The 15290-nt window shown below is 34.3% G+C and overlaps 1 protein-coding gene and 1 pseudogene across 1 annotated transcript; both read left to right on the forward strand.

Annotated features, from left to right (window-relative positions):
* Positions 1-4850: 4850 nt before the first annotated feature.
* On the forward strand, positions 4851-6998 carry LOC120143308 (uncharacterized protein At1g27050-like). Its single transcript, XM_039157664.1, has 3 exons — positions 4851-5291; positions 6481-6737; positions 6770-6998. Exons 1-2 carry the CDS (start codon positions 4950-4952, stop codon positions 6727-6729), a joined length of 591 nt encoding a protein of 196 aa, XP_039013595.1. The 5' UTR covers positions 4851-4949; the 3' UTR covers positions 6730-6737; positions 6770-6998.
* A 707-nt stretch (positions 6999-7705) lies between these two features.
* Positions 7706-11658, forward strand: LOC120143243 (annotated as a pseudogene).
* Positions 11659-15290: the final 3632 nt, after the last annotated feature.

Genomic DNA, 15290 nt, shown 5'->3' on the forward strand with positions numbered 1-15290 from the left:
AGTCTACTGTTCAATCTGTCGTGGCACTATCTACAACTGAAGCTGAATACATGGCAGCGGCTGAAGCTGCAAAAGAAGCTTTATGGCTTACTGGTTTAGTGAAGGAGTTGGGTGTTCAACAAGGTGGAGTTCAGTTGCTTTGTGATAATCAAAGTGCTATTCACTTGGCTAAGAATCAGGTGTATCGTGCTAGAACTAAACATATTGATGTAAGGTTCCACAAGATCAGAGAGTTGGTTGCATCTGGAGAGGTTTTGTTTCAGAAGGTACATACTGATGAGAATGCCGCTGATATGTTCACCAAGCCAGTTACGACAGACAAGTTCAAGCATTGCTTGGACTTGTTGAATGTTTTGAGTTGTTAAAGAAGCAAGGTAACCCAACCCACATTGAAGTTTCCAAGGGGCAGGATATTCGCCAAGGTGGAGATTTGTTATGTATGGCTCATAAAAAGTCTCGTTGTGGGGTTACGAATTATGTGGGTTGGGGCGCAGCCCCCGCGGTACGGTACAGGGTTGATTTTGTAATTATGTACCAGGGTTTTCTATTATAAATAGAGATGTAACCTAGACCTAAAAGATCATTGAATAAAACTTCTAGCGCCGCCTAGGCACCGAGGACGTAAGCACATTGCCGAACCTCGTAAAATTCTCGTGTTCTTTCGTTTTCTTTACCCGTTTTCGTCAACAAAAACTCTTTTACATCGTTGAAGCCAAAGTCTCAAATTATACAGGCGAACTGATTGATTTCAGCTTGTAGGTGTTTGGACATGTCGAGGTTCTCGAAGATCCAGTTATGCATATCCATGGTGACGAAACTGCCCCATCTCGAGCCATCAATACAACGAGTCCAAGCTTTACGAGCTATATGACAATCATGCAATATACGGCTTAAAGTCTCCGAATGGCATCCACAAGCAGTGCAACCAGCCAAACTTGAGAGACCCCAGACGCTCGCCTAACATTTGTGAGCAGTATGTCCCTCCACGCCAACCAAATAAAATATTTCCATTTAGGAATGATAGAAAGGTCCCAAATCCAGGAAAATTTTAAACCCAAGTCACCATAATTTTCAACAATAAGGGAGAGATAAGCCGACCGTGTAGAGAACTGGCCATTGGCCATGTACTTCCAGACATAGCCATCTTTCATGGAAGATAATTTAGGGAGGGGGTAGCCGATAATCTGAGAAGCAATTTCCATGGGGAGCATGGCAAAAACTTTGTTTGAATCCCACTCCATACTCGATGTTATAAACTCACTTACTTTTCTCGAATCAACGATGAACTCGGCACGAATTGCTGGGTTGAGCACAAGAGGATGACCAAGCCAGTTGTCTTGACTAAACAACGTCTCAGTCCCGTTCCCAATACGATGCAAATGGCCACACGCAAGCCCTTGGAGACCAAACCTTAGGCTACGCCAAGTATGAGACCACGATCAAGCACAAGTGGGAGAGTTATTTACAAATTGAATGGAATCACCTTGCACTCCATCAATAGCTTTGAAAGCTTTCATCCAAGACAATCGGGTTGATTAAGGAAACGCTACACTGTTTTTTTGAAGAAGAACAACATTATGTTTACTCATTGCGCGTAGGCCTAACCCACCATATCGTTTAGGTCTACAAACTTCACCCCAACCAAATGGGAACACGTTTCTCTTCATTCCCTCCCCCACAAGAACCTTCCATTCAATCTATTAATCTCGTTCACAATAGGCAGCCGTGAAGTCATCATGGTGTAAGTCGGTACTACAGAGGTGACCGAGCTGACGAGAACAGATATGCCCATAGCGGAAATAACTTTAGCTTTCCAGTTGCTCAATCGAAGCTTCACTTTGTCAACAAGCTCTCTATACGTCAATTTCGAGACACGGCCGTGAATTAGAGGCACCCAAGGTATTTGCCTAAGTCCGATGAAGAGTTCATGTTAATAATCCGCCCAAATTGTCGGCTAGTCCTCGAAATGGCAGAAGATGATAAATAAAATTTAGATTTTTCATAGCTGACCTTTGCACCGGATGTTGAACAGAAAAGATTAAGGACATCTTTGAACACGGTTGCCTGTTTCTCGCTAGCCCTTCCAAATAAGAACAGGTCATCAGCGAAGAACAAGTGCGAGATCTGGAGGCAATCTTCGCCGATTTTATAGGTTTCCACGTGCCATTATCAACTGCTTTTTGGATCAGATGACCAAGCCTCTCCATGCAGAGATCAAATAGGTAAGGCGAGATGGGATCGCCTTGACGTAAGCCTCGGGAAGGTCTGAAATACTCCTTTTTTCACCGTTCCGAAGCACCTAGAATTTAAAGCTATGAACACAAGAGAGCAGAAGATCAATCCAACTTTGTGGAAAACCAAATTGGATAAGGGTGTCCTCCGAAAAGTCCCAACGAAATCTGTCGTAAGCTTTCTCATGATCAATTTTTATGGCGACGAGGCCGTTTTTTCCATTGCATCGTTTTATTTTGTGAACAACTTCCTGAGCCAAGAGAATGTTTCATAAGTTATGTTTTAGTCTACCGGAGCTCATTTAAATATTTTATCTTTCTATTTATGATTTGATCCGGTTCAAATTTAGAGATATTTTATGTGATTTAAAATTTTAATTCAATTTTTGATGTCAAAAACTCGTATTCGTATTCGACCGATCCAACATAAATATATATAATTTTTATTAAATAAAATAAATATTTAATTAAAAATATATAAAAATGACGTATTATTATAATTATCAATAAATATTAAAGAGATAATCATATTATTATAATAAGTCGAGTTGAATTTTTTTATCATAAACCCCAACATGATTTAATTTGACATCATCTTTCAAAAAATCTAATAGCTTTATTTTGAGCCTATTTTTAAAAAAGAAAAAAAAAACTCATAATCAAATCTATCAAGTTCAGCTCAAATATCATCCCTAATCATAGCGACTGGGAAGGGTTATCTAAACTTTAAACACTTTGTTGGGCCATAATATCTTGTTTTGGCCCACTGAATTATGAGCAAATCCTTATCAATAATCAAATAAAATAAACCTAACCCAAGAATGTATGCTGCAATTGCAGGTTTTATTGACCCAATACCGAGGGAACCAAAATTATTTTGTCTAATAAGGTACTTTAGACTTTATTTTATAACCTATGACAAATACTATAGTATTAAGGTATCTCATCACCTAGAAAAGATAAGTTCGATTGAATATATTATTTTAATGGCCTCAATTAAATGAGCCTCATGTAGATTATTATTTTAATTATTTAACGGAATTCGTCACGTCGACCAAGATTACGTCTCACTTAAAATTTGAAAAAATTAATCGTTTCGAGTTGTTGTACATCATACAAATGCAACAATCACTTTCCAACTTGAATTTTGGCACCCTCGGTATTGGGGAAAAACCTCAGTTGCATCCAATAAGGAATAGGAAACTGCTGTTGGAATTTGGAACTTCGCTTTTCGTCATCAACAAAAACGTTGCAACTTTTTCGAGTTTAAATTGCATAATATGCCACTCTATTATTAGAAGTTTAATGATTCGGTCATCTTATTTTTAGTATTCATAATTAAGTCACTTAGATAATCAATTATAACAATCAAGTCACCATGCAATTAAATCTCATATAGAAATTAACTTTTTATTTACAATTTAATCACTCATATTTTTCTATGAGTAAGTAATTTCAGGATTTTTTAATTTCTTAAATAATGATGCAAGATTAATTCTTTATTATCTTATGTTTAAGTGATCTCAATAGTTAAAAAGAATGTTGTTCTTCCTAAAGGTCTTGGGTTGAAGCAATTGTGTTTGTGTGTGTGTGATATCAATTACTAAGATAGATTTTGGACATGTACTACATTGTAAACACCCTAAACTACTAAAAAAGATCAAAGAACTTTTTTTAAGAAAAAACACCAGTTAATGAAAAATTGATCTTACACAACTCTATAAGAAATTAAAAAAAAAACTGTAAAAGTTGACATACAATCATAAATTAAGCCACCAAAATATAAATTTATCCAAAAAAACTATCTGTTTGAGATTTAACAACACAATAACTTTATTGTTACAATAGCTTAATTGAGTGATTCACTTATGATTTTTTTGGAATACAATGACTCAATTGTAAACGTACTAATAATAGAGTGACCTATATTTGGATTTGCCATTTCTAATGTTCTTTTGAAAATAATTAGGATATTTCATTTATCAAAAGTCGCATCAATAAACGTCTTGTCAAGTACATACTTAATAAATACAGTCGTGACTATCGAAAATAAAATATAACAATGATCACTTAGAGATAACATGATAAACAAAATCATTACCAAGTGAAGCAACAACGTATATAAACTAAACTCCAACAGCTTCGAGCATCAAACAAAGATGAGAGAAATTTGAAGAATAACCAAAATAGCTAACAGAAAAAGCGATCTCCTCTTAACAAAAATCACATCCGACACATATAAACCATAACCAACTGCGACGTACATAAACGAACCGTTTTATACAAACGAATAAATAAATTGACATCAGGAGAGTCTAAAAACACCAATAATTATGATATCATTTATAAAAGAAAGGGTAACGAGAAATTATTATTGTACAAACGATAAAAAAAATGGAAAAATGACAGGTGGTAGTCGACTGCCATGAAGGAAGAGAATTTGAAAATTAACCAGCAAAATTGTAACTTCCGCATAGCACTTTATGGGTGATTTTTTTTTAAAATTATTTGTTTCTTCTATACGAATCAAATCCCGCAAACGGTGTCGTTGCGGCTCCAAATGCATAACGATAAAAACAAAACCCGCGAACTGTAGCTACATTGTCTCCGTCACTCTCAAATCTCAATTGTTTATCCCCATTTATTTTCCTTTTTCTTCCGACCTTAGAAAATCTCGAGGAACAATATTGTTTTCCCCTTCAAATATACTCTAAAATCATGAGTCGTAAAAGAGACAAACCCTACTTCTCCCGCCACCCCGCCGCTTCCATCTCTAAACGGCGTCGTCCTCTGACACCTCACCCGCGGCCGCTATCCGAGAATGATTGCAAGCCAGTCGCCAAGCCTAAGCCGCCACCGGCTGTTGTCGTCATGGGTCTTCCCCCAAATTGTTCCGTGCTCGATTTGAAGTCGAGGTTTGAGATCTACGGCTCAATCTCCCGCATCCGCATCAATGGCGATGCTGTCGGTTACATACTATATCGCTCTAAGGAATCCGCCGAGTCTGCCATTGCCGCTTCCCTTGATTCCTCTTTCGGTATTACGGTTGATTCCAAAAGGGTAATTATGTATTTAATGTGTTTATTTTTTTCTCAATTTCTTGTTTGGATGCCTTGAAAGTATGAGAAGTAGAAGGAGAAAAACAAGAGGTTGGAATTTGCTTGCACTTTTTGGTAATTGAATTGGTGCTTTATTTGGAGCCTAATTTGGCTAAATGAAACTAAGTTGGATAGAGTGGAAACTAAAAAAAGTCAATTAAATTGAAAATCTTTCCCTTTAACGGGAAAGTAAGCTAGGGTTTAGAGCTTTAAGGTGGAGTTGAAGCTGAAAGAGTCAATTAACGTGAAAACTCAGCCCTTTAATGAGGAGCTGTAGTTAAAAAAAATTAGAGCTTTAAGGTGAAACCGAAGCTTAAAGAGTCAATTAATATTGAAAAAAGAATTCCCTTTAATGAGGGAATGATGTTAGAATTTACAGCTTTAAGGTTGAAGTTCAACAAAAAGAGTTAATTAAATTGGAATTTTACTTTATAATGAGGAACTGAAGTTAGAATTTACAGCTTTAAGGTTTAATTGAAACTAAAAGAATTAATTATGTTGAAATTTTCCCCTTTACTGGGAAACTGAAGTTACAGTTCAGAGCTTTATGGTCGAGTTGAAACTAAAAGAGTGAAATTCAAAATTCTTTAACGAGGAAATGAAGTTAATTATGTTGAAATTTTTAATGTTGAATTTGAAACTATACTAAATTGAAATTTACCTGTTAACGAAGAACTGAAGTTAGAATTTAGAGCTTTATGGTTTAATTCAAACTAAAAGTGTCAATTTAATGCATAATTTTACCCCTTGAAGAGGAACTGAAGTTAGAATTTAGATCTTTTAGGTTGAACTGAAACTTAAAGAACTGATTAAATTGAAAATTTTACCTTTTAATGAAGAAATGAAGGTACGATTTAGAGTGTAAGGTTGAATTGAAACTTAAAGATTCGATTAATTTGAATAATTTGATCTCTACTGAAGAATGGAAGTTAGATCATAGAGTTCATGAGGTTGAGTCGAAACTAAATGACCCTGTAATTCTAAAGTTAAAATTTAGAGCTTTAAGGTAATAAGGTTGAATTGAAACTAAGAGAGTTAATTAAATTGAAAATTTCACCCTTTAATATGGAACTGAAGTTGGTATTTACAGCATTGCAGTTGACGCTCAACATCAAGAGGCTTGAAATTCGGAATTATGATTTTGCTTGCAGGTTCAAGTTTTGTGGGTAACCGATCCTTTAGCTCAATGGAGAGACGGAGTAGGGGTTGATGCTAATAGTGGTAAAGGGCCGGAATCTTCATCAAAGCTTTTGCGGCCTGAGGTGCCTTTGAGCAGGCGTGGGAGAATTAATAAGCTTGCATCAACTGTAGTCAACCCAAGAACAACTGTTGATGGTTCTTCAATGTTAGAATTGCCATTTAAAGGTAGAGAAGTTGTTGCATATGATGATATACTCTAATGCAAGACTTTTTTTTTTGTTGACAAATCTAATGCAAGACTTTAGTTCTCTTGGGATCCGTCTAATTTGTAACAATAGTTCAAGTTGATATGGTTAGCTTCGTTTTCAATATAATATCTAGAATCTAATGTCTTTAGGGGATAGATGGTTTATGTGTTGAAGTTAGGGAAATGATTTGAAGGAATGGTGTTGTTTTGGTTTATGGCCTTCTAATGAAGTACCTCTAGTACTTAGGAATGCAGTGTTTTTCATTTTCTTTATATTGAGCATTGCTTATAGGGCTTAAATATACAAAAGGTGCTTAACCTATGTCTTTGGTTCTAGTTTAGTGCCTAACGTTTATTTCGTTCCAGTTTGGTGTCTAACGTTTCATTCTGTAATTCAAATTAGGTCAGGCCGTAATAGACTGTTAAGTTTGGTTATTAAGTAGCACATGTTACAACTTGGTAATTTTTAAATAACATTTAAAATTTTAAAATTAAAATTATATTATATATATTTTAAAAAAGAAAACACAAATGTTGAAATAAACACAAAACTTTGAAATCTTTCATTTCAACTCTTAAATTCACGTCGATCGTTGCCTTTTGCCGTTGACAAAGTTAAACCCTACATTCCCTCTCCTCAACGATCAAAACCCCTCATGAAATTGTGACCTATCAACGGTCGATCAATTGTCCGAATCGCATTGGATCGTTATTTTCATCCTAGTGTTTGTGAGGTATAAAACGTTGATTCGTAATCAATCGATTGTTGATTTTTCACGATTTTATAGGGGTCATTGAGTAGGTATTTGAATCTATTATCAATAAAAGGAAAGTGGATTCAAATATCTGAAAAATCTATATGAATAATAATTAGAATATTTGAAACATCTAAATTCATAAAAGGAAAATGATAAAAAAAATTACAAATATAAGAATCTCCACTGCCTTCCCTAGTGTCGCCTGGAAAGCAGATGGGAACCAAATATCACTAAAACAAAAAAGCAAAAGAGGGTAAGATGATGAATGCTGCAGTGTCCTTCACTGGAAGAGCCAACGGCAACAAGAGAGGCTTGTCTGCAACTCTAGCAGCCAATCCAGGTGACCTTAAGCTCCGAGCTTCATTTTCAGACACTAATTTCACCGACGGCTTGACACTAAACATTGACGACTTGTTAATCTCCGTCTTGAAACCCGGTTCTTTCATCGTGGACTTCGACACCACTAAAAAGGTGATAACTTAGACTATGCATTGCAAGCGTTTCCCAAAACGGCAGTTGCTTAATTTGGCTCAGTTTTCTTTTTCAGTCTTCATTTTCGAACCCAGGATGTTAGGTTTCAGTTCACGAACACGTTTAAGGTGAAGGGAAAACATGTGAATTGGACGTACACCCACACGAGGAACAACAGTCGGACAATACTCGATGAGAGCTTGATTTCGATAGATCCAACAAGTTACCCACAAGCCATGAGCTCGGATCGGTTAACTGCAAGTTGAAGTACAGTTATGTGCATAAAGGGTTGACAACGTTTGAGCCTTGTTATTATTTGGCAATGAAATCATGGGACTTGACCGTGTCGAGGAGAGTTCTTGGTGGTGATCTAATCAAAGCTAACTATGAGACATCGAGTCAGGTTTTGGGTGTAGAGTCGTCGTGTTCCTCATTAGGCTATGGATAAGGAAGAAGAGTTCAGGTATTATCTGTTTCTGTTTTAATTAATTAGCAAATAGGTCAAAAAATTTGTCACTTTTTTCTTTCTAAAAAATTACAAATAAATTACTTAATTAAAATTAAATAGTGTTAAAAATAAATCATTTCATCATTAAAATTGAAACTACGTCTAATTTAATCTTATATGATAATATTTTTAATTCTCAAAATTATATATTCTCCATTTTATCTTAATTTAAAATAATTCAATAAATGTAATCTTTCATATTTAAAAAAAAATCATCAATTTAATATTTTTATGATATTTTCAAATCAAGAGAATTTATCGAATAAATCCATTAGATCAAAGCAGTAATTAGGTAATTATATTTTATCATACAAGAACAATAAACTATTTTTAAATTGTTATTATACAAAGAATTTAATAGAAAATAATATAATGTTTTTTTAGAGAAGAACAAACAATTTAGGAGAACAAAAATTAAAATAATGATTTTTTTTACAATAAAACGATGATATTCTTTTTATTAATTTGGGACAAACACAAGACAATATATGTTTAAAGATATATCTCAATTATTTGACAGTCCTGGTGCTGTAACTCGGGACCTCAAAGAATAATATCACTTCTTTTTAACATTGAATTTATTGAATTGTTTTAGATTAAGACTAAATTAAAAAATGTATAAACTTTAAGAATTAAAATCGTTAAATTATGTCATATCATTATTTCATTTAATATTTAGAATTTATTTATAATAATATTTTAATTAAATGATACGATTATAAATCCTAAATTTATAATTGAGTGGCTTTAGACATAACCTAACCTAACATCCCACAAAAGAGATTGCAACAAAAATCTGAACAACAATAATAGATATCGAAGCCCAACCAAGAAGATCCACCAAAACACCCACAAATTTGTACATTCGATTCGACACAAAGTTGTACTTAAACAAGGATTATTTCTCTTAATGAAATAATTGTATATGAGTTGCTCAAGTTGATTGATTTGATTAATGATTTTGTTTGTAATCAAAATTTTGTTAATTCCAGGTTTCAGCATGTCTCAATCTGGCTGAGGGCTTACACACACCACAAGTAACTATTAATTGTAAATGCTCATTATGAGAGCGATCCTCTCAACTCAATTTGCTTCATACGTAAATGACAAAGTCCGAACCCTTAACTTTGTTTAAGAAATCTAGTGACTCATCAAATAATAAAATTTAACTTCATTTTTCTAATATGTAATATATTTGGATGTGATACAGTTCTAATATGTTAGTTTCACTTTTTTTTTTTGAGACGTTAACATTAAGTGAATATATAGGCTCATTATGAGAGCTGTTTCTTTCGTATTAGGGGATGTTGTAATCGTTATTTTACCGTTTCGATTCAAATAAATATATAGGGACGGATATAAAATTTTATGTTATTTTCTTTAATGCAGCAAATGAAACGTGTGGGAGACTGGCATCATACGGATTGATGGCGAATTTTATGATGTACATGCAAAGGGAGTATCACATGAACCAGGTTCTGGCAGCTACCATCCTTAATGGCTGGTCCGGTGCGTCAAATTTGGCCACGGTCATCGGTGCATATGTAAATTTTGGATCATTGTTCTCGAATCCTTGTCAATTATCATGGTATATATATGTATCCTCGTAATGTCATTCATGTTTAACAAAATTCAAATATACTCTCTGAACATAATCAAAACATGTGATTTCAACCACTGATAGGTAGGGAATGATAATCATGATGTTGATGGCTTTATTTCCACCTCTGCATCCTCCGTCGTGTGCTAACGAGGAACTACAACTCGGTCAATGCATACCCTACAACAATGCCCAACTCGGTGTTTTGATTGTCGGAACATTTTGGTTATCCATCGAAAATGGAGGAGTCAAACCTTGATGTGTTCCTTTCGCTCTCGATCAATTTGATTTGATGACGGAAGAAGGGAGAAAAAAAAACAAGAATTTCTTCAATTTATACTACACCACTCAAATGGTCGTCTTGATGATCGGACAAACTACTGTGGTTTATATCCAATATGATATTAGTTGGGCATTAGGGTTTGGGATCCCAACACTTTGCTCAGTGGTTGCCATTATTTTGTTCTTCATCGAAGCGAGATTTTTTGTACATATAAAAATCGAAGGCAGTGTTTTCACCGGTATCGCTCAAGTGTTAGTCGCTGCAAACAAAAAATGCAGACTTCATCTTCTGAATGATGGAGTCGATGGCTGATTTTACAATGACCCTTCGTTGAGGAGAAGCTTGCTTAGAGCTAGAGAACCCCATCTACCTATACAGTACAGGTAATATATTTTTTAACGATTAATCTCAATTATCTATTTTTACTCCTACAGTTATACTAAAATATGCGTTAATCTCAGCTGCTTAAACAAAGCGGCTCTAGTGATTGGTGATGAAGTAAACTCAGATGGTTCATGTGTGAATCCATGGCTGCCCTGCACAATCCAACAAGTCGAAGATGTCAAATGCCTTATAAACATCTTGCCAATATTCATAACCAGCATCCTAGCTTCCTCGCCATGAATCAACCGGGAACATTCACGGTATCCCAAGCCCTAAAAATGGACCTCCGATTCGGTTCCTTCTTCAAAATCCTTTCCGGTTAAATCTGCGTCATCACACTCATCGTCATCTCCGCATGGCTGCCGCTTTACGACCGAGTCGTTGTTCCCGTCCTCAAGAAACTCACCAAACTCGAAGGCGGGATCACGGTTTTCCAGCGAATCGGAATCGGAAATCTTTTCGCTATCCTAACGATGTTGGTTTCGGGATTCATCGAAACGGAGAGAAGAAACTCGGCCATCTCCCATGGCGGGACCGACGGAGTCTCTCCGATGTCGGTCATGTGGCTGATTCCGCAGCTTTTAATTATCGGCTTCATGGAGACATTCAGCATCATTGGACTCATCGAGTTTTACAACAAAGAGTTCCCTGAGAATATGAGAAGCGTTGGGAACTCACTGATTTACTTGACGTTTTCACTGTCGAGTTACGCGAGCCGCTGGATCATCACCGTCGTTGAAGACGTTACGGGAAGGGATGGAAGCAGGTGGTTGACGGACGACATAAACACAAGCAGAGTAGATAAATTTTATTTCTTGATAGCTGGGATTTCTTTGTTTAATTTCGTCTTCCTGTTTTGTGCTCGAAGATATCAGTACAAGGATTTCTCCAAAAGAATTTCGTTATCCAGTAACTGTGTTATGATTTGCTGTAACTGATGTATATTTGTAATATAAACCATGGTTTTCAGAATCGGACCGGTTAACGAACCGGTCATGCTATCGGTTCATTGGTTTAACCGATCGAATCAGTCTGATTAGTCTGAAGAACCAGACAACGTCATAATTATTTAAAAAATTAAATAAAAATACCAAAAATATTTAATAAAAAATAATTTTTTATATCACAATTCATATTTAAAGCAAGTCATAACATATATAAGTTAAAAACCATAAAATCAAGTAAAACAAAATGATTTAAATTAACTACAACATAATATTTAAGGTAAAACATATTAAATAATAAATATAATTATATAACTATAATTAAAAAAATAAATTTAGGGCTAAAAAAATCATAACAAAATGATATTGTTTGGTTTAATTTTTTTTTAAACAATCATATATGGCTAAGAAACATAGAAGATCATCCCAACTAACTTCTATAAATAATAGAGGTAATTTGGCATTCAAAATCATGGAGCCCTTTGGTAAACATTGAGTGAACTATTCTTTCACTTCAATTAAGCTCGAATTTTAGGCTTCATCTAAATTTTTTTTGAGTTCAAACCTTTTCGAGTTTAAGTTTCAATATTATATTTCGAGTTCGAGTTAAACTTCATAATTTTTAGCTCGTGAGTTTGAATCGAGTTGAGCTTACTTTTAAATTTTTCAAGTTCGAGTTGAGCTCAGCAATACTCGAGTTCGACTTGGCTCGTTTAACAAACGACGTCGTTTGGTTTAATTTAAAAAAAAACAAAATTGACGGTTTTTTCCGATTTTCCTCGGTTTTTTTCGGTTTTCAGCCGGTCCGGTTTGAACGGTTCAGCGGTTCTGACCGGTTCACTAGTAACGGTTCAACCGATCTTGAACCGGACTAGGCAACGATTCCCGGTTGAACCGACCGATCCGGTCCGATTTTCAAAACAATGATATAAACAAGCCTAGGTGTAACACTAATAAATGAGTTGATATGTTATTATTCATGTTAAATACCTTAACATGCCTGAAATAATATAGAGAAATATACCAAATTATATTTGGATAAAATATACAAATGCTTCATAATTGAGTTGGTTTGTTGAGTATTTCGATCATTAAAATTGTAAAACTATTTCTAATTATAAAGTGTTATTTTGTTAAGTCCCTACAATTAAAAGTTATAAAATAGTCACATGATTATTCATATATTTTAAACTCGTCTTTTTTTATTAAAAATTAATGGTCTTCTGAGTTGTATGTTAATATATTGATTAAGATATGATAAAATCAATAAAACAATGTCATATAGTCTAGAGATCATTTATATACTGTACTCATTATTTTTTAATTAAAAATAATCAAACTTACTTTTTAAAAAAAGAGTTTCTTATCGATTTTTTAGAATTGTTATAATTTATATAATTATTTATAATTAAAAAATAATTTTATATACTATTTTGTTATTTTAGAAATTTAAAAAAGATTTCTTGTCAAATAATTTGACAAGCGTTGTTTTGTTGTCAAATAATCTCAAATAAAAGAAATAGTAAATTAGCGTAGAAGAGAGAAGAAGAGACGATCACATGAACTTTGGAGTTTTTGATATAGCAGGCTTTTAATTGAAAAAGTAAAGTAATTGTAAATCTAGAAAATTTAACGAAAGTAAAAGTTATAATAAAATCGATGTGATAAAAGTAGTCTCAGGCTTCGCTTTGTCTCAATTTCAATTGATCCTTAAATAAGATTTTTACTTCGGATTAATGCTAGTTACATTCTACAAGGCCCAATCCTTGTAACTTATTTTTCTCTAAGGTAAATCGACAATCCAAAATCAATCTTTGGATCTCAATCCTTATTTGGACTAACCACGACTATCATCACTAGCACCAACTCAATTTAAAATTTAGAAAAATATGACTCGGGCTATGCTGTCTCAATGAGAATCGAACCCGATCTCAATTTCTCTTAGTGGACCACCGCTAAGTGTGTTCCCAGAAAGTCGAACTTGCTACCATTCAATTCTTTCTCCCAACTTTAAATCGAAACAACAATCAAGCCAATGTGACTTCTTGAAATGAAAGTGTTTTGATTTTAAAGGAAAGGTCGGTTTCCAATCTAAGTTGCAGAAAATTAAAAATATAACCCGAAGGTATTAGGTATTTTTCAATTCTTACAATAAAAATTGAGTCATCGCTTCAGCCTTTAACTTATGAGAAAATTAGCTAACTATGGTAGAAATCATATTTAGCATTTTTTAAAGAAAATAAAGTAAAAACTTTAAAAGTAAAAAGCGAGAAAGAAAAGAAGAATCATTGTCTACCATGAATTGAAGCACTGCGATGAATTGGAGTGAAGTCGAGGTGGGGAGATGCAGTTTTTTATGGTTCTAAAGGAAAAAAAATGAAATGAAATATATGGTTATTTTTTTTTATGTTTTTACTTTATTTTCTTTAAAAAATACTAAGTATGGTTTCTATCATACTTAGCTAATTTTCTCATAAGTCGAAGACTTAAGCGATGACTTAATTTCGATTGTGAGAATTGAAAAGCATCTAATACCTTCGGGTTATTGTTGTGTGTTATTAGTACTATAAATTAGATGCAAAATATGTGTAAGTATACACAGTCGCATAAGTAATAAAAAGTGAGTGAGTATCATTCCTATGAGGATTGGAGGAAATTGATAGTTAAGTTAAAGAACAAATGCTAAATTATCTAAATATAGTTAGTGTAGTGGTATGCACAATGAAAATGATGTGCCAAAATGGAATGTGTATAGACGGTGTTGGGGAAATGTGATGGTGAATTGTGATGGCAATATGGCAGTGTAGTATATGCAAATGTCGTGGCAAGTAAAGATGTATTTGAAATGTAAACAACTGAAAATGTCAATGCAAAATGTTTTTATAATTCAAAAATAATTAAGTGGACTTGATAATCCTCACACGACAAGCTACAATGAGAATGAATAGTGGGGCTACCTAGTAATCCTAAGTTTCACCTTTCAGAATGATTCAAGCTTCTATAGTCTATTTGCTCGACAAAGTTTACTAAGAGTGTCCCTACGCTCTCTCAAGTCAAGGAACCTGACAAATGCAAATGCCATGGCAATACCTCTCGGCGTAAACAATAACATTCGAACCTATTTAATATGCACTACTCCTTTTAGTCACTGAAATCCTAACCTTATCTCTAAGGTGGATTAGGTTCTAGTTGGTAGCTAAAACCACGTATATCCTTGCTTAGTTTCTCTCTAACACTAAGTAGTATACTTAAGAAACAGACACTCGCATGCCTTCTACAATCATAAGTAATTAAGTACAATTAGCAAAACAGAGAGATAAATACAAAAAACTCAAATCATTCATTAAATTAAAAACTTAATCATCCATGAGAACCACGCCAAATAAAGTTTAGTTCATGGTGGGGTTTGAAACATTTATGAAAATATTCCAAACCATACAACCCAATAAATCAAAAGAAGAATAAAGCATAAGAGTGGAAGACACTCCCAACGCGCGATGTCGGTTGCTTCTTGGACCACTATGAACGGAACCTTAGCAAGTTAGTTCCTCTCGGACGCCTAGTACGAAAAATATGTTCTTTTTTCGTCTTTTTCTGCGTACATGAGCATCCCAAATTGCCATGGC

Source organism: Hibiscus syriacus, unplaced genomic scaffold, assembly GCF_006381635.1.
Source record: "Hibiscus syriacus cultivar Baekdansim isolate YM2019G1 unplaced genomic scaffold, ASM638163v2 tig00110840_pilon, whole genome shotgun sequence".
Classification (NCBI taxonomy): Eukaryota; Viridiplantae; Streptophyta; class Magnoliopsida; order Malvales; family Malvaceae; genus Hibiscus; species Hibiscus syriacus.

Excerpts from the sequence above, each read along its gene's own strand:
- LOC120143308 (XM_039157664.1), top strand. The coding sequence starts at position 4,950 with ATGAGTCGTAAAAGAGACAAACCCTACTTCTCCCGCCACCCCGCCGCT. Across the intron at positions 5,292-6,480 it reads TTACGGTTGATTCCAAAAGG|GTTCAAGTTTTGTGGGTAAC; the intron begins GTAATTATGTAT and ends TTTTGCTTGCAG.